This window comes from Asterias amurensis, chromosome 13 (assembly GCF_032118995.1).
Source record: "Asterias amurensis chromosome 13, ASM3211899v1".
NCBI classification, from domain to species: domain Eukaryota; kingdom Metazoa; phylum Echinodermata; class Asteroidea; order Forcipulatida; family Asteriidae; genus Asterias; species Asterias amurensis.
Genome location: NC_092660.1, coordinates 8,714,078 through 8,741,432, shown reverse-complemented (window position 1 = coordinate 8,741,432; position 27,355 = coordinate 8,714,078). Strand labels below are relative to the sequence as shown.

The following is a 27,355-nucleotide window of genomic DNA, read 5'->3' as shown; positions in this document are numbered from 1 at the left end:
AATAGTGTCCACTGTCTTTAAGCGCGGTTCGTACTTCCTGCGAATGCGAATGGGAAGCGAATATTGACATCACAAATTCACAACGAATAATTCACCACAGTTGAGCCGTGAAGACGAGCAGAGTATACTGTTGGAAACGTGTTCAGAGCCAACATTCCCTCAAAAGAGAACTATTACATGGTTGTACCCGCATGTTTATTATTATTTATAGTTTATTCTTATCCTTCATACCATGCAAAGCTTCAAACATCACTTAAGAGCAATAGACCCTTCCCATGAAATATGTAAATTGCACATAGCGCGTGCGCACTAACGTTTTGGTTGGCAAAATGAGGGAACATCGCGCTGTTTTGTACACGGCTAATGGGTGCGTGACGCAGACGCGATTGCGCGTCTGCTTAGTGCACAACTCTATGGCGTTTGCCAACCAATAAGGTCTGTTCGCATGCGTGAATGTAATTAGCATATTTCATGGGAAGGGTCCATTGTGTACTGTAGCCAAATCAGAAAAATGACCAATGTGGTAATCTGGTAGGCCATTCAACTGGTACACTGCAGGGCCAAATTTCATAGAGCTGTTTAAGCACAAAAAGTAGCTAAGCAAAATAAAATGTTGCTTACCAGAATAAGGTTACCGCCTTACCGGACAAACTACCATGTTACGTGTACAATTTGTTACTGGTATCCTGTTCATTTATGCTAAGAAGAAAATTAGTAAGCAATATTTTCTGCTTACGCCAGCTCTATGAAACTGGGCCCAGATCAGAGTAGAATAGTTCCTAGGTAGTATACCATGTATATACACACAGGAAGAATATAAATTTGCGTAGGTTTAACTATACAATAAACACCTGAAATACAATTGGAAATAATTAAGAAAGTATTTAAGTGAGCTACTTGTTGAATTAATTAGTTTTTAATCATTATCTTGTTGAAAATATAGATAACATATACAATATAATTTTATATAGATTTAGACTATATTACATTTGTATAAACTCAATTAACTTGACTTTGAATAGAATGAAATTATTTGAGGATACCGAAGTCTTAACAAATCCTCACCTTTTCTCCATGGCCAGAAATCAATCTTCTTAAGAAGAAAAAAAAAATGAAATAAAATATGTGATTTGAAAGAAGCTTTAAGTTGAAGCAAAAAAACACAAAGTGATCTGAATGATTCTGATCACTCTGCTGAGAGTTGATTATGATATTAATCATTACAATATTCAAGAGGATATATTCAAGATGATAAACTTCACTGAATTTATAAAATTCTAAAAGCAGTCTGTTTCATGCTATCCTACAAACTTTCTAGGCAAGTATATGTGTGACAATAAAACAGAATGAACATAAGTTGGATGGGGAAAGGGCATTGTTCATATTTTCAAACAAGGGAAATACTTTGGTATGGCCCTTACCCACCCCGCCCCCCTCCAAAAAAAGGAGTAATTTATATACGAAAGCTTATTTTGTTATAAAAATGGTTATTGTAGTGAGCATCCTGCAAATTGTCTAAGACGCCATCTTGACTAGAAATTAATCAAAACATTTGAATCTGAGAAACAATTAGTGCATAAAACTCTGACTGGAGCATTCAAAGAGGCCTGAAATTTGGATCTCCAAAAGTCGCCTTTTATAGGCGATCTTTGAATATACAAATTTGTTGACATACTTTGATTGATTTCTAATCAGGGGGGTCACTCCAGATGAAATAATTTGGCAGGATGTTTACTAACAATAACATCTTTACAACAAGTGGGCTTTCTGATAGAAATAACACAATTTTATCGTGGGTCATCGGGCGCTGATCCAGGATTTTTTAAGCGGATGGCACACCTAATTTTTGGAAATGTTGATGTCCAACAAATCAAGTCCATGCTGAGATCCTTATGATCCACTGGTTTATGTACATAAAGGGCACTGGACACTATTGGTAATTACTCAAAATAATTGTTGGCATAAAAACGTACTCGATAACGAGCAACGGAGAGCTTTTGATAGTATAAAACATTGTGAGAAACGGCTTCCTCTGGAAAGTAACAACAAGCATCTGAAAGCACAAAACCATGACAACTTGTGCAACAAGAGAGTTTTTCTTTCATCATTCTATCGCAACTTCGACTACCAATTGAGTTCAAATTTTCATAGGTTTGTCATTTTGTGCATATGTTGAGATACACCAAGTGAGAAGACTGGTCTTTGACAATTACTAAAGGTGCCCATGCCTTTAAAGAGTTTTCATACATGTACCTTTTGTAGATCAAGTTTTTGGCAATGACATGAATACCTACTCACTGTGAACGACAGATGTATGTATTATAATTTACCCTGTAGCAGTTTCAGCTTCATTAGTCGTCAAATTTGTGAGTTCCCAATAGGATGTCTATTTAATCAGATTCAGATTGAGAAGTGTTTTGCCATTCGATAACCAATGGACATAGACACAGTGCTTTTAAAGTGCTTTTAAAGTGCTATTCACTCAGCAGCAATTAAACTCGGGTCCCTTGCTTAATTTAAGCATGGTTGTAAAATGTAGCAATGTTTGACAAGATTTTGCAAGAAAACTTGGACAGCGTAGAAAAAGTTGTTGCCCTCTCACACGAGGTACATTTTACAAAATTTTACAACCATGGTACAATTTAGCAAGGAAACCTTGCTAAATTGCTCTCGTGTGAAAGGGGCTTAATATTGCCAACTTGGATGAGTCAGCGAGGGTCCAGCAGCGATTCTTGGGTAGCTCCCTCTCTGTCCTCTAGGCGGGTCCTGATAGGTGTTGCCGTCCCTCTCCTTCATTCCAACAATTCTCCTCAGTGATGTGTTCTCTTCTCTGTACCTGCATGAAATCAAACACCCAAGTTAGAATGATTGATGATATTTGAGTTTGCCCAACTCTGTACCTGCATGAAATCAAACACTCAAATTAGAATGATTGGTGTTATCCGAGTTTGCCCAACTCTGTACCTGCATGAAATCAAACACCCAAGTTAGAATGATTAGTGGTATCCGAGTTTGCCCAACTCTGTACCTGCATGAAATCAAACACCCAAATTAGAATGATTAGTGTTATCCGAGTTCGCCCAACTCTGTACCTGCATGAAATCGAACACCCAAGTTAGAATGATTAGTGGTATCCGAGTTCCCCCAACTCTGTACCTGGATGAAATCAAACACCCAAGTTAGAATGATTAGTGGTATCCGAGTTCGCCCAACTCTGTACCTGCATGAAATCAAACACCCAAGTTAGAATGATTGGTGGTATCCGTCGCGAGTTCGCCCAACTCTGTACCTGCATGAAATCGAACACCCAAGTTAGAATGATTGGTGGTATCCGAGTTCGCCCAACTCTGTACCTGCATGAAATCAAACACCCAAGTTAGAATGATTGGTGATATCCGAGTTTGCCCAACTCTGTACCTGCATGAAATCAAACACCCAAGTTAAAATGATTGATGGTATCCGAGCTCGCCCAACTCTGTACCTGCATGAAATCAAACACCCAAGTTAAAATGATTGATGGTATCCGAGTTCGCCCAATTCTGTACCTGCATGAAATCAAACACCCAAGTTAGAATGATTGATGGTATCTGAGTTTACCCAACTCTGTACCTGCATGAAATCAAACACCCAAGTTAGAATGATTGGTGGTATCCGAGTTCGCCCAACTCTGTACCTGCATGAAATCAAACACCCAAAGAAGAATGATTGGTGATATCCGAGTTCGCCCAACTCTGTACCTGCATGAAATCAAACACCCAAGTTAGAATGATTAGTGGTATCCGAGTTCGCCCAACTCTGTACCTGCATGAAATCAAACACCCAAGTTAAAATGATTGATGGTATCCGAGTTCGCCCAACTCTGTAGCTGCATGAAATCAAACACCCAATTTAAAATGATTGATGGTATCCGAGTTCGCCCAATTCTGTACCTGCATGAAATCAAACACCCAAGTTAGAATGATTGGTGATATCCGAGTTTGCCCAACTCTTTACCCGAATGAAATCAAATACCCAATGTAGAATGATTGGTGGTATTCGAGTTAGCCCAACTCTGTACCTGCATGAAATCAAACTCCCAAGTTAAGATAATTGGTGGTATCTGAGTTCACAACTTAAAATTCATGCTCAAAACCACTCGGCCGTGACACCCACCCCCTTCCCATCCTTAAAAAAGTTGGATTTTTGTTAGTGATCAACACTAATAATATATTTAATTGTTATATAACACATTACATCAACAAATAATCTCAATGCGCTTTATATATTATTACAACTTCTAGTAATCATGTAAAACAACGATAGATTAAAATACATTCATAAATACCTCAGACAGTTTCGCTGTTCCTATTGGTGGAGAGCGCGTCACAGAGGGGTGTTTAAACGGTTGATAATGACCAGCTGGAGCAGTTTATAACCGGTTGTTTTCGTGTAGAACTTGTGCGGGTTAGCCCACAACCTTGTTCACAGGAGTAATAGATTTCGCCACACCATTTTAGCCCATGGATCGCGGATGCATTACGCGCACAAATGCATATTCGAAAACTGTCTCATAAAAATGCACCACATGTACATAGCTCAGACGGCGGAAACCGATAAGTTTTTACAGAATTTCCTACTTTATTACGCCATTTAACCAAAATGGTATTCATGAATGGGAATAAAAGAATAAACTGCCGTTTAAAATCTTGCAGGGTGGTGGCCGTGCGATAACGGCCCTTGCTTTCGGCCCAGGCCTTTATCGCACGACCACGACCCTGTCAGTTTTAAACAGCCATTTAAGACCTCGTCGCTACCCTTTTATTCCCTTATTAACAGCACATTAAAAACATTGGTACAACAATAATAATTATCCCTATACAACGATAAAATACACAATAAGATGCATTAAGACTCAGTTAAATTAGAGAATTCCAGAATCACAAAACAAAGCAATGTAACCTAAATAAAATTTACGAAAATATTACGTTTTTAGAGCAGACTTCAAGGACAAAACAGAGATTCTTACTTGTTGAGATGTTTATCGATGTAATCGTGGCATTCTGCTAACTGCTCCTCCAAGATGGCATTGGACGACATCAGCGACGCTCTTTCTTGCTCTAGCTCTTGCTATCAGTAAAAAGAAAAGACACAGACCACATTGAGCAAAGAGAATCAAGATTAAAACAATTCTATCTGTAATGACGGGAACCCGAGTTTAGAACAAGGAACCAGGATCATAATAATAACAAAATAATAGCAAAACTTATTTGTGCACATCAACCGATAGAGGGCCCAAGGCGCCTGAAATTATACATTACAATAGCTTACACAAAACTTTCTACATGGAAAATTATGATCACATTGAGTAAGAACAGCACTGAAACATCAAATGAGTTTTAAGCTGAGATTTAAAAATACTTAATGAACTAGATGTTTGAATATGCAGTGGTAAGAAATTCCACAAACGAGGAGCAGCTGTAGCAAATGCTGTGTGAACCTAACTTTTAAGGCACATGCAAGTGTGCTGTTAGTTGTGTAAGATAGCTCTGGTGTTGCTCTTTTAATACCTTTGATACAAAAGTCAATAAAGGTCAACTCAGACTTTCCCTGGTGCACCTGGTGCAACCCAGGCCTGGAATTTCAACCTTAGTAGGGCAAGGCCCTTTTCACTTTGCAGAGGGAACTTCAATCAGAAAATGTTATTTAAGTCAACGGACAACTTTTGAAAGGGCACCAAGGCCAAGAAAAGGGTCAACAGAGGCCATTAGCATTTTTGAGGTATGGTGGACACCGCATGAGTGAACTGGGCCCAATTTCATGGCTCTGCTTACCGCTGAATTCTGCGCTTACGATCACGATTCCCCGCTTATGTGCAAGCGCCAAATTTCTGCGCTAGCCTTGTAAGCGTAGAATGCCTAGTAACGTGGAGTACGCACGCGCAGAAGCCAAAATTCGCCGCTAACCCGTGAAATACGCTTGCCGTTAGCACAGAATTTCCTGCTTCTGTAAGCGTAAGCAGAGCCAGATTTACCCAAACCAAGACAGATTTACCCAAACCAAGTAGTGCTTTAGTAATGTGTCCACCACATTTCAAAATGGCTTATGGCTTTTGTGGCTTCCGTGTAATTACAGGCCTGGCAACCTACCAAACGACCTGGTGCAGGTCTACTTTAACCTCCCCCATCTTCTCACCTGTGTTGTACTGGTAAACTCTCCAAGCTGTTTCTGAATGTCGCTCCATCCATCGCCTACAGGACCTCCACTCCTACAAAACAGCATAATATTCATCACAGATGATAAATTTGCATCGGGAATAAAATGTTGGGCAATCTTGGTGGTCTTATAATAATAGTAATAACAATTTATTTATATAGGGCCTTAGGCTTGGCCTAAGTAAAAAGCAATACATAATACTGGGAATACATTTATAAAACCACTTTAGAAAAACAAAATGATTATTAAACATGTCAGAACAAAACAAGTATCAAGGCTAAAAGATAACTGCATTACAACAATTCTAAAAAATAAGATACTGTTAGTAAATAAACTAAAGTAACATAAAGGTCTAGTGGGAAGACATCTACAATCTGCTATGAATCCCATCCGAGTAAAATGTTTTGTTTTTTGTTTTTTTGAGACTCAGGAAAGTAATGAGTTTAAAGTGCTTTACAAACATCGGCATAGGGTAAAAACTAATTAATGTGGGGGTTAGTAAGTACAACATATGAAAAGTTCTATTAAAATTCCAGTTAAAAGCACCTTAGATGATGCCCCATTGCTTTTGAAAGCTGGGCTTAAGAAGTAAATATTTTGACCTGAACATTTCCATTATTTTAAAACATAACAGGAGTTGTCCAATTAACCCTTCTGCGGTCTTTGTCAAAATCAAACATCCTCCCTCCTTGCACCATCTTCTTGTCTTAAATCTTTGTGCAAAATATTAATTGATTAATAATAATTTAATTTATAATGCACCAATTCCAGACAATGCTGTTCAAAGGCGCTTGACAATGTACAATAAAAACACTTTAAAAAACCATTAAAGATCACATTACAAGTAGCAATAAAAATATACACTACAATGTTTAAAAATTCTGAAAACAACTGAGACAATCAAAATTAAAAGCTAAAAAGTGAGGCAAGGCAATGCTGTTCATAGGCGCGTTGCAATGTACAATAAAAAAAGTAAACCAATAAAAATCACATTACACAATAGAACAATAAATACAGAGAAAGGATCATTAACCAAAGCTTTTAAGTAGCAATAAAAATATACATTAGAATGTTTGCACATTCAAGAAACAACCATCATTATAAGAAAAAAAAAGAAAAGACTCAATCAAAATTAAAAGCTCAAAAGCGAGGCAAGGCAACGCTGTTCAAAGGTGCATAACAACGAACAAAAAATCACATTACATATTAGAACAATAAATAAAGAGATAGGATTGTTACTAAAACTATGAAAAGCAATACAAAAAAATGCATACCTTTGACATCGCTTTGCCTCTCTCAATGCCTCCATCAACCTCCTAATCTCTTGTCGTTTTGCCGATTCCACATCTGGAGTTTTCAATTAACTCCCCTGTGGTCTCTGTCTAAATCAAACATCCTCCTTGCCTTATATCTTCTTGTCTTAGACATTTGTACATACCTTTGACCCCTCTTTGCCTCCTTCAATGCCTCCATCAACCTCCTAATCTCTTGTCTATTTGCCGATTCAACATCGTCATTGTCGAGGGTGAGCTGATCCTCATCGGGGCCGACATCAAACTCTGTTACCATCACCTCACTCTGCATCTGCTTCCTCAGGTATCTATAAAAAAAAAAAAAGTTCATTGTGGCGGTCAAAAAATATGACTGGAAATAATCTGTGCATGACACATGATTTTTATACATTTCTGGTGATGAAACCAAGGATGCCTCATAAAAAGACCTTATCAGTTAGTTGGTCAAATCCATAGAGTTATATATAAGAACAAGAGGGCGCACTGGCTTATATACGCGCCCCGGCATGCGCGCAGGCGGCCATTTTCTAAGTTGAACAAACAGGCACTGCTTAGCGTTGTTTGTGCGGCCATTTTGTAAGTTGACAAAACAGGATCGCGTCAGCGTTCAATAAACACAAACTCCAACGTGTACTTCATATTCAATGCGCGTGCAGAATGGTGCGCGTATTTTCCTGGGTCCCGTCGCGTTTGTGCAAGAAGCATCACCAGTGCGCCCTCTAGTTCTTATATATAACTCTATGGTCAAATCACATACATGTACTGCTCATAGCTTTTTGTTAAAGGGTCTACGTATGTACTTTTTGTAGGAAAAACCACCACAATGTCTACATATTTACACTAAACTTAATACACAGTTTGAAGATAATGATGGTAGAAAGCTTCCCTGAAAATATTACTCGCTGAGGTGCTGTAGTTTTTGAGTTATGGGTAAAACAATGTCATGGAAAAAAAAGTTTGTCTTAGTGATCATGAGACAAAAATTATTTTAGCATGTAAAAACGTATCTTCATGACATTGTTTTATACTCATTTCTCAAAAAACTACAGCACCTCATAAACTAATATTTTAAGGTGCGCTTTCTACTATCATTATCTTCAAACGGTTTAAGTTTAATGTAAATCTGTGGACATTGTGTTTCGTGTTACAAAAAGTACCCAAATCCTTTAAGGGAGCTCAGCAAACATCAAGCTGGCAACAGCCAACCTCTCTCATAATTGGTCAATGATTATGAATTGAATAAAATTATGAAATTATGAATTGAACAAATAAAAAAATTGTGATTCAAACGAGACAACACACCTTATTCTGATCATTGTGAAATCAGCGGATAGCAATTGCAAGTCCTGCATTCTTACAACTTGACCACTATTGACCATAGAGGCTAGTCAGTCAGCATAGTTGTGGATAAAACATGCAATTTATCCTCTGTGATTTACCCTTTGCAGATTACACTTTTATTTCTCAACTTAATTATTCTGGAATAGTTTTGAGAAGGTGCCTATCTTTTTTCTTTTTTTTCAGCCTTCAGAAAAGCTCTCAAAACCTATTTATATGACTCTTAACCTGGTTGTATGTTTATCTTGTTTTTGCTATTTTTCTTTCTGTGTAAAGCACTGTGATACATTTTTTTGTAAGAGCACTTTAGAAATGCCTTTGTAGTATAGTATAGTTTATATAACTGACATACAGATCCTTGTCATTTGATTGGTGGAACTTCGCGTGACATTCACTATTACTCCCATCCGCACTGGCGATCAAAAAGACCTATTCGCCCATGGGAAATAGCATTTCCCATTCAACAGTTAGGATCATCCTTGTTCCCAATGTTTTTGAGCAGTACAGCGCCGCCTCGCCGCTGCTAAAACAAAGGAGCACCTGTGCAAAAGGTTGTGATCCGATTTGTGCATTGTTGCCGCTACGCGGCGCTATATGATTTTTGGTTGTCAGTAATTTGTGTGATTTTTCATGTTATACTTTTAAAATACATCAAATGACAAGGATCTACATGTATATGTCAGTTATATAAAACAAATATTGAGTGGCTTTAATTCGTGGAATGGCAGGAAGGAATATTATCGCTCGGTAAAATTTGGACTGTTCCATTTCACTCGGCTTCGCCTCGTGAAATGGAACAGTCCAAGGTTTACCTTGCGATAATTTTCCTCCCATTTCACTCTGAGCCACTCAATATTTGTATAATAGTGCCTTGGGTGCCATTGTAGGCAGATAGGTGCCCTATAGAAATCTTAAATTATTATTAGATTTGGAAGTGGATACTGTAAGTGTCGTGGCCGAGCGGTTAAGATCACCGAATTCAAACTCTGGTGTTTCTGATCAGCAGAGTGTGGATTCGAATCACAAGCTGTGACACTTGTGTCCTTAAGCAAGACACTTAACCATTGCTTCGTCCTTCGGATTGGACGTAAAGAGGTTGGTCCCATGTGTTGTGTAACGCATGTAAAAGAACCCAGTGCACGCCGTAGCACCTTGTAAACCCTTATAAGGTGCTAACTAATTGGGTCTCAGAATTCATCATTGCAATAACCTATCTTTCTGAAAGTTTGTATATACTCAGCCCTTGAGTACTTTGGTACATTAGATACGTGCGCTATATAAGACTTCAATATTATTATTACTATTATTATTAGCTAAAGTACCTGTAAGCGACGATGAGCTTCTCGTGTTTTTTACCGATGGTCATCATCTTAGCTTTGAAGTCCCTGGCAGCTTCACTCAGCTGTTTCTCTCTTGCTTTGTATGTCTCTTTAAGATCCTTCATCATGCTGCGTACGTAGTTGGATAAATTAGACTCCATCTTACGATTGAGGGTGGCATCCCGATCGTCAACGAATTCCTACAAGAAGTAAAAATACATCATCAGAGTTCATTTCCAAAGTCTCATTTCAAGATCAACTCTAAAAAGGTTTTTAGAAAGAATATACGGACTTAAAAGGTTACACAGAACAAAAAGGTCAAACAATATTATTACCACACAATAGACTAAGGCCCGTTTTGTGTACGAGTCAACGAATCCAGCAGGGAAGCGACCTTGTCCTAATCCCCCAAACTTTAAATTATGTTCCTCAAGCGAATTATCTCTGAAGTCAGGGAAAATGGGCTTTTAAATAAATTCATACACAGAGGAATTGAAAAACAAATGCTTATATAGCCAGTTGCTTACTGCCAGTGTAACAACGTAAGTGCTCTTAACCACTTGGCCGGGACACACCATGATTTCGGTTTGTAATGATCAATAGGCAACATACTCATATTCAAGTCTTCAAGACTTACCGAGATATCTTCCAAGTACTTATTGAGACGAGATCGCATTTCCTCATTCTTCTCCATGAGCTGGGTTTGTAATCGACTGTTTGCCACGGCTAATTCTCGCACTTTCTCACGAGAGGACAGAAGTTCCTAAATCAAGGGAAGATGAAAGATTTCCTTTTTTTCTTTTTACCTCTCAGGTTTAGGGTACCCACGGTCTGTAGTGGGTTATTGCTATTTGTTTATTACCCGGCAAAATTAATGCTCAAATAAATCAGTTTTTAGGGTCACCCACCATCGTACCTTCAACAAACACACTGCAAAAGCTCATTATACAGAGGGTTAACCTCGATTGTAAACCTCGATACAAATTCAGCAGCCAGGCACTCTCCTATGCTTTTGCACATGTCCCATAAACATACACCCAAATGGCTCTTGCATTATGATCAGTTATTAGGTAATTCAACTGTACATCAACAACTAATCAAACGACGAGATGAAGGGGCACAAGAGCAAGTATTGGGCCTAGCCCTGGCGGCCTTACACTTTCGTATTATACAACAGTGACGTCCTGGATATAAGGGTCCATTTCTGGGGTGGAAATTTTCACAGCTTCAAAACTCAAATCTTACCTGCAAGAAACCACTAATTTCAACAGATTCACATTCCATGGCAGCATATATTTTTCTGCGGTGGGTTTTGGGTCGTCACATATTCTTCACAAATCTGTCATTTTCATGAAATAATGCAGCTCCCAACGTTAAGAAATTCCCATTTGTGTTCCTATTCTCATAGTCTGCGGTGTGTACGCAAGACGCGCAAATCTTGCGTTGCGTTTGCATGTTATTGCTGTGCATTCAAGATGCGGTGACCAAGAATTCGTGCGTCTTGCATCTTGCGTCTTGAACGCAAATATATACCAGAAACGAACCTTAATAGTTAGGACTCCTGTATCTGTGTACAGAGAAAGAGTCCTACATGTATATAGGGCTAGCATTGGGCCCTATTCCAACTTTTTTTTGGGTGTTAGCCTTAAAAATGGTGTAAAAGAAGCTTCATACCCCAGGGGGAAGTATGATTTCACAGAATGCTATAAACTACAATAGTAGGAGTTTCGTCATAACATCAGTTATGACGTAGCTTTCCTCCCAATGTTAAAGAATCTGCAATATTTACCACTTCCTGTTGCGCAAGTTTGTGCTGGGAATCCCGTGTAGTCTGGCGAGCTTTCTTGAGTGCTGTGTTTAATTCCACTCTAAGATTCAGAGGAATTAGAAAAATTACAGAGTTTTAAAACAACAACCTCCGGATTAATGTGCTGGCGCTCTATCAACTGAGCTATCTAGCCCTATGTTGGAGTTCTCCCTATTTTGTCAGTATCTTTGTTCGGGGGTATCAGTAGAAGCCATACAACCACTAACTGTCGTGTATAACCAGGGATGAAAAAACAAATTATGATACAACCTGGGAAATGGCAGCCAGGGGATAATATTCTAATCTAATCTACTCAAACTTTATGAAAGGTTGTTTAATTTCTGACTTACATTCTGGTCTGAAGTTTATCTTGTTGCTCATCGTACTGGTTCCTCATCTCATCAAATTTACTCTTCATTCTATCTCGAGTGCTGAACAGCTGTAACAAGAAAATTAACCAGTTAAGGTTTGAACAAAGAAAAATTTACTGAAGTGGGACTTGAACAAGACCTCCAAATTACAGTACTGGTGCTCTACCAACCAAGCTATCAAGCCCTATGTTGGTGGTCTCATCTTTGTTAAAGACACTGGACACTATTGGTACTTGTCAAAGACCAGTCTTCTCACTTGGTGTACATGTATATGCACAAAATAACAAACCTGTGAAAATTTGACCTCAGTTGGTAGTCGATGTTGCGAGATAATAATGGAAGAAAAACACCCTTGTCACACAAAGTTCTGTGCTTTCAGATGCTTGATTTCGGGACCTCACAATCTAATTCTGAGGTCTTGATTATGATGGCTCTCCATTGCTTGTCACCAAGTAAGTTTTTATGCTAACAACTATTTTGAGTAATAACCAATAGTGTCCAGTGCCTTTAGGGGATGAAAGTCAGAAGCAACCTTTTCTAAGCTTTTCTTATGTATTCTACTTTTAGCTATGATCGATGACTGCAATGGGTCGATCAATAAGTAGCTTGTTGCAACTACACTTAGAAACAATGGCAGCCATTCACAAGGGTCAACCACCCAGAATTGAGGGCACTGAATTAATACCACCTTGAAAGTTTTCCTCCTTTGCTTATTTTCCAACTACCTTATTTTGCAATTCTTCTCTGTCCATCTCAGATGCTCCTATTTCGTCAGCCTGAAAAAAGGAAAAATGACATCAATAAACCACAAAGGAAACTGACTGATTATTTGTGTGGATCATTGTCTTTCTACTTTCAAAACATCTTTATAACCATAATAAACAGTTACAAACACTTTTTATAGGCCAAATCGCCCGATCATATGTAACGGGTTCCTTAAAGCCATTATACACTTTCGGTAAACAGTATTGTCCAAGTCCCACACTTCGTGTATCACAACTTATATATAAAATAACAATCCTGTGGAAATTTAGGCTCAATCGGACGTCGGAGTCGGGAGAAAATAACAGGAAAACCCACTCCTGTTTTCGCGCGTTTCGCCGTGTCATGACATGTGTTTATAACAAATCCGTAATTCTCGTTAACGAGAATTTATATTGTTTTACCGTTTTCTCAAAAAGTAAAGCATTTCATGGACTAATATTTCAAGAGAAGTCTTTCACCATTACCTTCTGTAAACCCTGTAAATTATTTGTAAATCTGTGAACATTTTTTTTTTTTTCTGTACCGAAAGGGTCCAATGGCTTTAAATACTTTTGAAACAATGCCTCGTCTACATGTGACTCACTCGTTCTTTCTTGCTACTGAGCCCCAGTGCGATGTCTCTAGCTCGTCTCAACTCCTCTGCAGTCTGTTCCCTTTTGTGGTTGGAGGCTCTAGCAAGATTCTCCTCCTGTTTGAGAAGGGTCACCTTAGCATTGAGGAGACTCAGTAATTCCAATCCAAGGTCCTGGTTTCTACTCACCTGAGAACAAATTCGCAGAAATGAAATAAATGTATCAAGTCATTTTTTAATTTTGTTTGATGAGATAATGCCTCAGAAGGCCTAACGGCCAATTCAAGGTGAGGGCTACACTTAAAGGCACTTGACACTATTGGTAATTACTCAAAATAGTTGTGAGCATAAAAACTTAATTGGTAACGTGCAATAGAGAGCTGTTAACAGTATAAAACATTGTGAGAAACGGCTCCCTCTGAAGTAACGTAGTTTTTGAGAAAGAAGTAATTTCTCACTACAAATATTTGAATTGAATTTGAGACCTCAGCTGAGGTCTCGATTTCAAGCAGCTGAAAGCAAGGGTGTTTTTTCTTCCATTAATATATCGCAACTCCTACGACCAATTGAGCCCAAATTTTCACAATTTCGTTATTTTATACAACATGTTGAGATATACCAAGTGAGAATACTGGTCTTTGACAATTACCAGTAGTGTCCAGTGACTTTAACTTATTTGAGCTGTTGACCAAAATCAACTGTTACCAGAAGCACGATGCCAACTACTCCTGGGGCTGAAACAGGGTGACCCCCTTCACCGTCTAAAAGGATGTAGGCATGGGTATCATCCACTAGGAGCATGGCTGGGAAAGTCTTACTCAAGGGCACAAGTGTCATGACCGGGATTCGAACCCACACTCTGCTGCTGGCAACACTGGACTAGGCTGCTTGGCCACGACACAGCACAATATTGTTCTTTTAAGCTTAAACATATCTTGATTTTGCGAAAACATTTTATCTCTCATGAAAAATCTCTGTGCAAGAACATTTTATCTCAATGTGTACATGTTTTGTTTGCACATCCATAAAAAAAAATCAAACGGTTCTAAAAACCAAAGGCATACTTTCCCTTTAACACATGGTTAAAAAAAAAATCCAACAATACAACATTTGAAAACAAAGATAAGAATAATAACTTTTCAATAAAAAAAGTGTTCAAATAAAGTTCTTACCTCGCTGTCGTATTTCAGGGCGAGTGCCTTATAATCCGCTTTCATCACAACAAACTTATCGGCCAGCTCGTGTCGTTCTCTCTCAATGAGGTCCAATCTATCTCGGTACATCTTAGCTTCCTTGGCCTGCTGGTCCTTAATAATCAAGGCTTGCCTGTAGTCAGTGTCGAGACTCATCAGCTGCCATAGAGAACAAATAACTTAATATTTGGTTCTGATATACGCACATATCCTTATGGCTAATTAATTTTGATTGTGAAAACCAGGACTCTCAAAAAAATGAACTGGACCACTATATTAGCCGGTAATCCCACCGAGAGCAGACATAGAAGTTCACTGTGGTCATGTGATTAGACTGCAGGACTTGCAATCAAATGGTGGTGGGTCCTATCTAGCCGTTGATTTTACAATGACTAGAACAAGTATTGTCGTTTAGTTACTAAATCACAACTTCTGATTTGTGCAATTCATACTCAAAGATGTTATCATGTAAACTGCCTCCCTAACCACCTGGTCTAGTAATCAGACATCTACTCTAACAATGCAAAGGTTATGGGTTCGATTGCAGTCAGAATGACTTGCCTGTGAATTTCCTTTTCACAGAACTCGGGAAAGTACCCAGTATACAGTGCTTAATACACATCTGTGTAAGGTTAAATTAAAAAAAAATTGTATTCTTTATCCCCGATGCAAAATTAACATCTACTAAATCTTTTAAATGTAATGGCTGTGTTTGATGAGCTGATGTTGGGAGGATTGTTCTGAAAGTGTTGGGGGCAACTGACAAGTGAAGTGGGTCATCAGAAATCATCTTCTGGAATATTTTACCTTATTGTTCAACTCAAAAGCATCTTGGGATGCCTTCTCCTTAATACGACTATTCTCAATCTGAAGGTCCACCAACATCTTAGATACCTGACAACAACACATAATGGAAACTCTGCTCGGTTATTTTCAAATAAGATAACTCACTGGATAAAAGCAAATGAGCTCGAACATTTTTTATTAAAGACACTGGACACCTTTGGTAATTGTTAAAGACTAGTATTCTTACTTAGTGTAGCCCAACATACAATAACAAATATGTAAGAAAATGGGCCTAATTTGTCATTGAAGTTGCAAGGGAATAATGAAAGAAAAAACACCCTGGTTGTGTAATAAAAGGCTTCGGGCCTGAGGTATTTCATTATTTGGGTGAGAAATAATAACCTCTTTCTCATAAACTACGTTCCTTCAGAGGGAGCCGTTTCTCACAGTGTTTTATACTATCAACAGCTCTCCATTGCATGTAACCAAGTGAGTTTTAATGCTAAAAAATTATTTTGAGTAATTACCGATAGTGTCCACTGCCTTTAAAAAAGTCTCTTTATAAGACTTTGCAAAGCTAGTGTCCCAAAATTGATAGATTAATAACAGGGCACAAGTTCATAGAGCTGTTTAAGCAAAATAATTGCTTAAAGGCCCTGGAACATGTTAAGTAATTGTCAAAGACCAGTCTTCTCACTTGTTGTTTCCCAACATATGCAAAAAATAACAAACCTGTGGAAATTTTGACTCAATTGGTCATCAAAGTTACAAGAAAAAAATGAAAGAAAATACACCCTTGCTGCAAAAAATTTCAAACTGACCTTTAACCTCTCCTCTTCGTTCAGGATTAGTTTAGATGCCATATCAGTCTTTGCCATGGCAATGTCACCAAGACGACTCTGGAGTTGGTCAAGTCTCCTCCTGAAATATCCCTCCTCCTCCTTCAACTTCATCTGGAGTTCAGGAAACAAAGAAGACATTACCAGATGAAAACCATCAATAAATTAGAGTCAATTTGTCATTACAATTAACCATGGATTTGCATTGTGACGTCATTCTTATACATGCAGTAAGCACCGAAAGGTTAGCATGCCATGTTCTTACAAGTAGCAGTGCTATAAAATGGAAATTGTACAGTAAGCACAAATCGCCCGCTAAGCAGCTCTGTACAAAATTTACCCAGGGTCCTAGAGGTGGAAGGTGAGGAAAGATACCACGATGCCAACCCAACCACTCCAGCGGTTAACTTCAATGACCACTTTGGAGAAAAATTAACATGAATAATCTTTGTCTCAGACCTGGAATTTCATCCTTGAAAGGGCAAAGCCATTTTCATTTTACAAAGGGCACTTCCATTGAAAAATTTTAAAGTCAAGGGGCAACAAGGCCAAGATCGGGTGCAAAGAAGCCAATTGCCTCTGTGTAATTCCAGGCCTGTTTTCTTACATTTTCCTTGACGAGTTTGCTGTTGTTTGAGATGAGTTCCTCTGAGTCGATGGCAGGAGGAGGAGCTGTGCGTCCTTTCTGAGCTTGAAGGTCAAGAAGACGCGCTCGGTACTGAGTGATCAAACCCTAAGATGTAAAAAGAGAACAGATGGCAGAGTAGTAAAAATAACTGTTTCTTTATACAGCGCAAATTACAACAAACTATCAATGTGCTTTACACTAGTGTCCTGGTCATTTAAATCACATTCCTTTCATCTTTTCCAGCTCCCTGGGAAATACACTGCCCCAAGCTGTGGAGCGTTTAGGAAGTAGAAGACAAACTCCTCTACATAGCACCATGTAATTGTGTGGCGCAATATGCAGCATTAAACCAGGAAAACAGGGGCGATCCTCATGAATGTGAAATAAGATGAAATCAATAAATAAACCCCTTCTTTTTGCAAAAAGTGTGCTGGGTTCTTTCATGTGCATTACACAACACTTGGGACCACCGGCTTTACGTCCCAACCAAAGGATGTAGCAATGGTTAAGTGTCTTGCTCAAGGACACAAGTGTCACGACAGGGACTCAAACCCACACACTACAAAACAGAAACACCAGAGCTTGAGTTTGGTGCTCTTATCCGCTTGGCCATGACATGCCACAGGGGAATTTTTTTTTTAACAAGGTTCTCTTTTACCTGTGCAGCAGTGTCATTTAACACACAGAAATTGACGATCCGCCCAAAGTAGTTCGCTGCGTTCAGCACAGCCTCGGTGACCCTCGGATCAGAGCGGGGCTTCTGATGAACTATGACCTTTGTATTACAGTTGCCTCCGAGCTGATTGCGCAACAGATTGGTCAGTTTGGATTCACTGAAAAACAATTTGCAGTCTTTAATGTTTAAAGGAAACTTACAGAATTGGTAAGAACAAAAAAATGTCTGAGATCAATAAAACTAACACAGTCTAATGATGATGATAGTAGAAAACATCCCTTAAAATATTTCTGTCTGAAATGTCATATTTGATAAATAAAACTAGTTTCCTGTTTGGAGTTAATTAATTTGTTTGTTTAATCAATGTCGTGCAAAACATGTATAATTGGTTTTTCACTATTTTCTCGTGACCCAGATGGCCAATTGAACTCATACTTCCATAGGTTTGTCAGTTTATGTATATGGTCGATTACATAAAGTCCTTTCACTGCCAGCAACTCTTTTGGAAGCAAAAAAAAACCATTCCGTAATGTTCCTTTGTGCAGTGTTTAATAACAAATTTGCATTGAGAATAAAGAATGTTATTTGGTTTTTACCCATTCACCGATGTCTAGTGTGTAAACTACTGTAGGCCTATACACAGTACTTTCTAACTTCCAGAGAAATCACACCCCCAAAAAACTTACTTGTGTAGTGTGACTCACTACTTTCCCACAGGGATTCATGTCATGGCCAAAAACTTGATCTACAAAAGGTATCAAAACCCTTTAAAGCCAGTGGACACTAATGGTAATTGTCAATGACCAGTCTTCTCACTTGGTGTATCTAAACAAATGCATAAAATAACAAACCTGTGAAAATTTTAGTTCAATTGGTCGTCGAAGTTGCGAGATATGAATGAAATAAAAAACACCCTTTTCATACGAAGTTTTGTGCTTTCAGATGCTTGATTTCGAGACCTCAAAATCTAAACTTGAGGTCTCGAAATCAAATTCGTGGAAAATTACTTCTTTCTCGAAAAACTACCTCTTTTCAGAGGGAGCTGTTTCTCACAATGTTTTATACTTTTAACCTCTCCCCATTACTCGTCACCAAGTGAGGTTTTATGCTGATAATTATTTTGAGTAATTACCAATAGTGTCCACTGCCTTTGAGGAAAGTTGTGAGATCAGGAAAAATTCTGAAAAATGTCTGACACTTACTCGTACTGGATGCACCTGGAAGAGTCTGGTTTGTCGGCCAATTCTTTAATCAGGTTTCCAAGGGCAAGAATAGATTTATTCAGCAAGGCTCCTTCACTCCTCTTAAGAGCCATGGGGTCCATGGCAAGCTTCTCCGCGCCGGGGAGATCAACAAAGGTGAACGTTGATTTATACGGATACGTGTTTTCATCTCTCTCCTGTGAAACATAAAATACGAAAAAATATTCCTAGTGCAATTGTTAGGACGGACAACCAAATACATTGTACATCAACATACTCGTACACAAACCAGCTCACACAGTTCATGACTCAAATTTGGGAGGAAAACCCAACAAGACCATAGGGCTTGTAGTTAAAGCGTCTTTGTACTTTTTGTAGGACAAAAAACACAATGTCCACAGATTTACATTAAACTTACACAGTTTGAAGATAATGATAGTAAACATGGTAAAAAAGCGTACCTTAAAATATTAGTTGCTAAGGTGCTGTAGTTTTTGATAAATGAGTAAAACAATGTCATGAAAATAATTTTCGTCTCAGTGATCATGAGACGAAATTATTTTAGCATGTAAGTTTAATGTTACTCTGTGGACATTGTGTTTTGTGTTAGAAAAAGTACCCAAATCCTTTAAAAATATGTACTTGACCAGAATTTTGCGTTTACGACTATTAGTGAAACAAACTGCTACACAGTTTACGATGAACAAAATGAATTTGAAAAAGCACTAGGATAAAATTTATCTCATTTGTATTGTGAGAAAGTATTCTTCAAAAATCATAGAATAATTATATAATGTATTAGACTGAAAGTCAAACTTGGAACACAAGCATTTGGCTGCCTGACTTGTCCGGTCATGATTTTAATTGCCAGATGCTTTGGGCCTGTGGTCCAGTGTAAAATTTGAGCCCTTCAGTTAAAGGGTTTTCATTGGTTATTCAACTCACTGGCAAATGTCACTGGGAAAAGGGAGGGTAAAGATTTCTGTTTAAAAAGGGTCACAATACCTGGATAAGAAGAACTTCAACGACAGTTGTCGTCCGACTGTTTGCTTCACCGAAGTCTGTTGCCTTGGAATTCTGTGCCAACCAGCCAGTCTTAAACATAGATATTGCAGTAGAAGAGCTACTTACTGCTACCTCTGTCAGGTTCTAAACATCAAGATTAAAAAAAAAAAATTATCCAAGTTGTTATGAAGATTTTTTTTTATAATAAAAAAAAAATGGTTGGAAAGGGAGAAATCTTCATCTTTCTCTTTCTCATCACTGTTTCTTGATTTGTGCAATTCATAATCATTGACGCTAAAGGCCGTGGACACTATTGGTAATTACTCAAAATAATTATTAGCATAAAACCTTAGATAAAACCTCGGAATGAAAATTACCTCAACGTAAACTCCGTGTTTTGCGTTGACACTGACATCACACACAGCACCTCCTTGCTGGTCTGGATTCAACAGGTCTCTAATACTCTCGCTATAAATCTCATACATACGAATCTTCACATGTGCAACAGACCCTTAAAGTGAAATAAAAAACCTGTGTAATAATACTCATAGATTTATAATGCGCACTTATCCAGAAAACTGATCAAGATGCCTACACACACAAAAACATTACAAAATCATTCTACAAAATGAAAATGATGGATATTATATAGGGCCTACTTGCTCAAGGTAGTCGAATTATTCACTTCGAGGAAAAAGACCGCCGCTGTATAAAAACCCACCCTTATTCACTGTTGCGTAAAATGTGTGTAACCACATCGCACGACACCATGCCCCTGTTCACTATCCACATGCGTCGACCGCCTTGTACGGTCATTACTATAATAAGCGAAGAGTTCCCAAGGTCAACTCATTACCATAATGCCCGAAAAAGACGAGACATGTTTACATCACATAACCACCACGGATGCTCAGTGAGCATGATAGGGTGCAAAGGTCGTGATAAGGGAAGTGCGTGATTGGACATCAAAATGAAGAATTCATTTGCTTCACATCCTGTGTTGTTTGATAAATGTAGGTCTGACGAAAGATATACATATGAGCTGCATACTAGCATATCCGAGAGCCCCCCCCCCCATTCTTTTTCAATAAAGGATTTTGTTTTTCATGAAACACATTTAATCCGGAAGTTACAGACCTGACAAGGCTGTCTGCCTGACGGCCTCCGCATGCGGTTAGTGGTACGAGAGCGGATGACTTGTGTGCACAGTAGTCGTACGATGTGATAGTGTGTATGCATGGTATATAGTGGGTCGTGCAATGTGATTACACACACCAAGCACAGTATATACGGGTGAGTTTACAGCGGCGTCTTTTCGGAGCGAATAGTGCCACTGCCTCTATTAGCAAGGCTATTAAAACCCCTTTTAGTTATAATAAGTTTACTGGGTTCTTTTACGAGCATTACCCAAAACACGGGATCTACCGTTTTATATCCCATTCGCAGGACCCAGCAATGATGGTTTTATCGAGATACATAAGTGTCACAACAAGGACTCGACCCCACACACACTGCTGAACAGAAACCCCAGAGAATGAGTCCGGTCTTCTTATCCGCTCGGCCACGCCTTCCCCAGGTAGGGCTTGGCAGGCCTGTTTGCTAGGGTACCAAGGCGTTTTCTCCTTGGTAAAGGGCACCCTATGAGGAATTTGTCAATTTCTACTGTCAGAGCATTTCAAGGGCACCAAGGCAATGACCTGTGGCAATTGCCTTTGTTGCCTCCATACAGTATTAGGTCTGGGTTCGGGGACAAAACAGGAGAATCTTTTCTACCATACATACTGTTTCTTTCTAGTTCCTCTACTTCCACAAATAGATCATTGATGACCATCTGAATGACCCCCGGCTGACCAAGCCCTTCCCCGGCCAAGGTGAAGCTTTTTCCAGAGCCGCTCTCTCCGAAACACAGCAAGCTACAGTTGAAGCCTGCCCCCAAGAGGCCAACCATTGGAAGGATTGCATCATTGTAGATGGCTCGGTTGGTATCGCCTGGCTGATAAAAGCCTGAAAAACTGAAATTCAAGCAAAACATTAAGAATTAAAATATTTCAGCTTTTGGGGAATTGCCCCCCCCCCCCAAAAAAAGAAGGGGGAATTCATTTATTTGCTTTCCATATAGATTTTAATTTTGGATAATTACTTGACGTTTGAACCTTATTATACATGTCTTACTATTATCTTTTTGGACATAAACTTAAGGGTCCCTCAAAATTGATTAGCAATAATATCCAAAGTCCTGAAATTAACTGTGTGGAGAACATGATGAACAAGTGTCAGTTATAGAAGTAGGAGGAAACCTAAGGTGATCCCCTAGCTGCCGCTTCCCAGGTTGTATCCTAATTTGGGTGTGATCCCTGGCTACACGGCAGATAACGGTTGTATGGCTTCTGATTGGCACCCCCGAACAAAGATATTGACAAAATAGGGACACCGGCAATATAGGGCTAAATAGCTCAGTTGGTAGAGCGCCGGCATGTAATCCGGAGGTCGTTGGTTCGAATCCCACTCTAGTCAATTCTTTGTTCAACCCCAAAAATCATTTACAAATTTACCCAGTCAGTTTCCCTTGTGGTTTATATTGATACATTTATTTTAGTATAACTTCTATCAAATGATAACCAAAATGTCTGTCCTTGTTACGTGCGTATAAATCTTGAAGACTTAGCCTTCCGGCTTCTTAAATACTCGGTCATTTACCTTCTTTTTTTTTTAACCACAATCCTCATGTGCTTCTGAATGTTCAGACATGACAACTAGGGGGGCTAGCCCTATATCTATAGGACTCTTGCTCTATACACAGGAACAGAGTCCTAACTATTGAGGCCCGTTTCTGAGGCGGAAAAATTTCACAGCTTCATAATTTAAATCTTACCTGCAAGAAAGCACCAATTTCAACAGATTCACATTCCATGGCAGCATGTTTTTCTGCGGTGGGTTTTGATCATAAGTTATTCTTCACAAATCCGTCAATTTCATGAAATAATGCAGCTCCCAACGTTTAGGAATTCCCATTTTTGTTCGTACTTCTCTCACAGTCTGGCGTGTGTACGCAAGACCCACGACGCGCAAATTTTGAATTGTGTTGCGTGTAAAGGCTCTGCAGTCAAGATGCGGTGACCAACAACTCATGCGTCTAAGCTTGCATCATGCGTCTTGCACGCGGATGTGTACGCGTACGCTCGACAACAGACAACAGTGTGAGAAAACGATCGAAGCGGGAATTTTTTTAACGTTGGAAGCTGTATTATTTCACGAAAATGACGGATTTGTGAGAAATAAATGAGGACAAAAACCCACCGCAGAAAAATGTATGCCGCCATAGAATGTGAATCTGTTGAAATTTGTGGCTCATTGCAGGTAATATTTGAGTCATGAAGCTGTGTAAATTTTCCGCCCCAGAAATGTACCCTGATGTCCAGGACGTCAACTGTAGTACAAAACGAAACATTCCCTTCCAATAAGGTTTATCGCGATTCGAAACAGAATGCATTGTGGGAAGGAATATGGAGCAGTTTCTATGCAGTTTCTATGACTCGCGCACGCAATGCCTATACCTTTGTGTGGGTTCAACACCGCCCTTTCTTGATATTTTGCTATTTGCGATAAACCTTATGTCACACTTTTGTGCCCATTAGTGTGGAATTGCCCAAGTAAAAACATGTAAAATTATCTTTGGAGAGCAATCAAACACAATGGTTCACCTGGGCCCTTGTCAACCACAGATATCAAATTTTGAAAACAAGTATAGACGTATGTGAACTTTGTTTACATCAAGTGTGACCTTATACATTCTTTGAACATTTTGGCAGGCACAATACTGCACAGGTCATATTGGAAAGTTGACATCTTGTGTCATATAATTTACACATAAATCCAAGAATTATGAATGTAAAAGCTGGACAAGTTTGTGTCCCCTTTCATCATATCAAAAGTTGATAAGAACTAGACAGTGCAATCTCCATAAATTATAAGATTTTATGTTTTCTTCCATTAGGCTGTGTACAAACAGGAAGTCTAGGCTATGTGGCTCTTTTGTAAACATGTGATGTCACAGGTCACATCGTCTATACAACGTCCCAGTTTACTGTGTCTACTTCATCAATACTCACCTTGAATGATTCTGAGCGTTGTAAGAAGTGTACGAAGAAGAACTTTCACTACCTGAAGATGGACAGGCCCGCCCAAGGACTGTAACATTCATTGCTAACAACCTACATGTACCATAAACAACAAACGATATAAATTCAAGAATAACCAGCTCATCACACCATGAGTGGCCAACTCAGAAGTAGGATTCAGAGTTGGCCACACAAGTGGGGCTATCTCTGATTCTGAAGGAGAAAACAAGCTGTGATGAGTTGCCAGTCTGACAGAGCCACTAGCCCTAATTATGGACTCCTTTCGAATGTAGTGAACAAACATAAGGAGTCTGTGATTCTAACAGGGCTTTGAAGCCACTAGTGTAAAGCTTAGGTGAAAAGTAACTGACAAATTTGTGAGTTTGTTACTCCATTTTTTTCATCTATATTGAAATTGGTAAAAATTCACATAATATTTAACCGAAACAAAAAGTATACACTTTGAATTGAAATCAGAAATATTGGAATAAAATTAAAATGCCGCTGTGGTTGTGAGTCGCCTAGTGAGTCGGGTACTCAAGATGATGTAACAAGGCTGTATCAAAATTAGCAAACGGTCACGGCGACGATGGCTACAACTGTTGCTAAAGGGTATTGACTGGTTGCCAGAAAGTTTCCATATTATTCGTTATGAAATAAAATAGTGATTTTGGGAATTGAAACAAAATAGTGTCTAATTTACCTAAACGAGATCCTATTCCTTTTGGTCATCTATCTAGTTAAGGTTAGTTAGATGACCGATAATGTCAAAATTTCGAAAAAGGAATCTAGCACCCCAGTCACTGACACTGGGTCTACTCGAGCATCACGAATTGATCAGTTGAATTACTCAGTCTGTCTACTAGTACTACCATGTATGATGTACTACAGTCCCCTACACGTAACATAGTCCTACTTGATTGACTTCCTCTGTCTCTGATATTTAAGTCTCTAACTAAGAAAGATCTCTTAAGACTAAAGTTTTACTTTTAACTCCGAGTCCCATTCTTGTTTACGTGTTTACGTTAAAAAAACAAACAATTTATTGAATTAGTGGGCCCTCTATAGTATAACAAATAGCCAGAAAAAAGGGAAATGATCGTATTCGATACGATTAACATTTTGGTAAATAGTTATAGGCCTAGTAAAAAAGTACTAGTATGTATATGTTGGGCGCGATCGGTCAATCTGCGCGATCAACCGATCGCACTGCGCTATTGAACGATCAAATTAAGATCAATTGGTCGCGCAGCAATCGGTCGATCACGCAACAATCGGTCGATCGCGCAATGACATCTTTGCGCGATTGGCCGATTGCGCTACGAGTATTTTTTCCCGTTATCAGCGGATTGCGCAGGAAAGGCTTTGCGCGATCTACCGATCGTGCAGGAATGGGTTTGCGCGATCGACCGATAGTGCAGGAAAAGTTTTGCGCAATCAACCGATCGTGCAGGAAAAGTTTTGCGCGATCTACCGATCGTGCAGGAATGGGTTTGCGCGATCGACCGATCGTGCAGGAATGGTTTCACGCGTTCGACCGATCGTGCAGGTAAACTATTCCTTAGGGCGATTTCTCAAAGCAATAAAATTCATAGCAGGACAAATTTTCAGTATCACCATAGTGATTTATATAGTGACGTCACACTACGAACAATTCCTGCACAATCGGCCGATCGCGCAAAACCATTCCTGCACAATCGGCCGATCACTCATAACCATTCCTGCACAATCGGACCGATCGCGCAAAATCATTCCTGCACAATCGGCCGATCGCGCCGAGCCATTCCCGCACGATCGGTTGATCGCGCATGTTCGTTGCCGAATGTTGCGCGATCGACCGATTGTTGCGCGATCGACCGATTGATGCGCGATCGACCGATTGCTGCGCGATCGACCGATTGCTGCGCGACCAATAGATATTTCAATAGCGCAGCGCGATCGGTCGATAGCGCAGCGCGATCGGTTGATCGCGCAGATTGACCGATCGCGCCCAACATATATATATTGGTTTGCGGTAACACCATGTGTGTATATCTACTTGCCAGGTAGAGTTGTTCTTAGGGAACTGTCTTGCTTTATTCTACTGCCGTGGAGTAGAAAGTCGGAGGTTCGGGAGACTTCTCAGTTCTGAAAAGAACTGTCCTGCTTTTCAGAACTGAGAAGTCTCCCGAACCTCCGATTTTCTACTCCACGGCAGTAGAACAAAGCAAGACAGTTCCCTAAGAACAACTCTACCTGGCAAGTAGATACACACATGGTGTTACCGCAAACCAATATATATTGATACCCCACCATCATGCAATGCCTCAAATCCTATATTACTAACTAGTATGTAATTAATGTTTCGTTTCGCCCATATCCATACCCCCCCCCCCCCCCCCCAGTAGAAAAATAAACGGATATGTTTACCTCTGAGGCGTATTTCTCTTCAATAATATCTCCCACTGCCACTGGGTTACCAAAGCGTCAATCTCCTTGCCGATGACATCCTTCAATGAAATTCGACGACCTTCTAAATATGTCACATAGCGCCCTCTGTTGACAAGCTTTGTCCACCACGCACTAACCTAGACATGTGGACAAGTCGTTTGTCTGTTGCAGTGATATTAATGGTGCGTTCGTTTAGCTTCCCTGGGTCGACCCCGGTGTTGCGTTTTTTTTTTTTTTTTTTTTTTTTTTTTTTCCAAGACGAACGTGGGCACACAATTACCCCACGTTCGTACTCGAACCAGAAAAATACCAAAACACGTCACCAAGTGAGCCTTCCCGTGGTGACGTCAGTGCACCTCGGGCCAGCCCCAAGTGACCCAATCCAAAAGCGGGGCTCTTGGGGCTGGCCCGAGGTGCACTGACGTCACCACGGGAAGGCTCACGTGGTGACGTGTCTGGGGGGGGGGGGGGGGGTTTCCTGGTTCGAACGAACGTTGGGTAATTGTGTGCCCACGTTCGTCCTGGAAAAAAATAAAATACGTCACATCGGGGTTGAACCAGGGAAGCTAAACGAATGCACCCAACAGCGGATCTCTCGCATTATCTCGCGAGACTACTTCTTCGGATACAAACCGAGGACCCCTCCAAAAAGCCGCCAAGGCTACCTCTCGCTGCACGTAGAAAATCAGCGAATTTCTTTATTTGTAATTTATTGTTCCGGGTTCAAACCTAGGACCAAAGCCAACAACGTCAACGGCGGAGTCCGGAGAAACCGGGCAAGTCCCTCTCTGATCAATAAAATCCCCTCACCATTAAATTTCAC

At 39.6% G+C, this 27,355-nt stretch overlaps 1 protein-coding gene across 1 annotated transcript; it reads right to left on the bottom strand.

Moving 5' to 3' along the window:
* Positions 1-194: 194 nt before the first annotated feature.
* Positions 195-26,586, bottom strand: LOC139946283 (uncharacterized). The gene is made up of 21 exons (XM_071943907.1): positions 26,512-26,586; positions 24,094-24,195; positions 21,767-21,996; positions 20,362-20,495; positions 19,985-20,128; positions 18,980-19,176; positions 17,760-17,934; positions 17,081-17,206; positions 16,456-16,587; positions 15,656-15,742; positions 14,828-15,007; positions 13,668-13,844; positions 13,045-13,095; positions 12,299-12,387; positions 11,931-12,009; positions 10,779-10,904; positions 10,145-10,341; positions 7,631-7,792; positions 6,172-6,244; positions 5,006-5,106; positions 195-2,836 (listed from the first exon to the last, which is right to left on the bottom strand). Exons 2-21 carry the CDS (start codon positions 24,183-24,185, stop codon positions 2,686-2,688), a joined length of 2,703 nt encoding a protein of 900 aa, XP_071800008.1. The 5' UTR covers positions 24,186-24,195; positions 26,512-26,586; the 3' UTR covers positions 195-2,685.
* Positions 26,587-27,355: the final 769 nt, after the last annotated feature.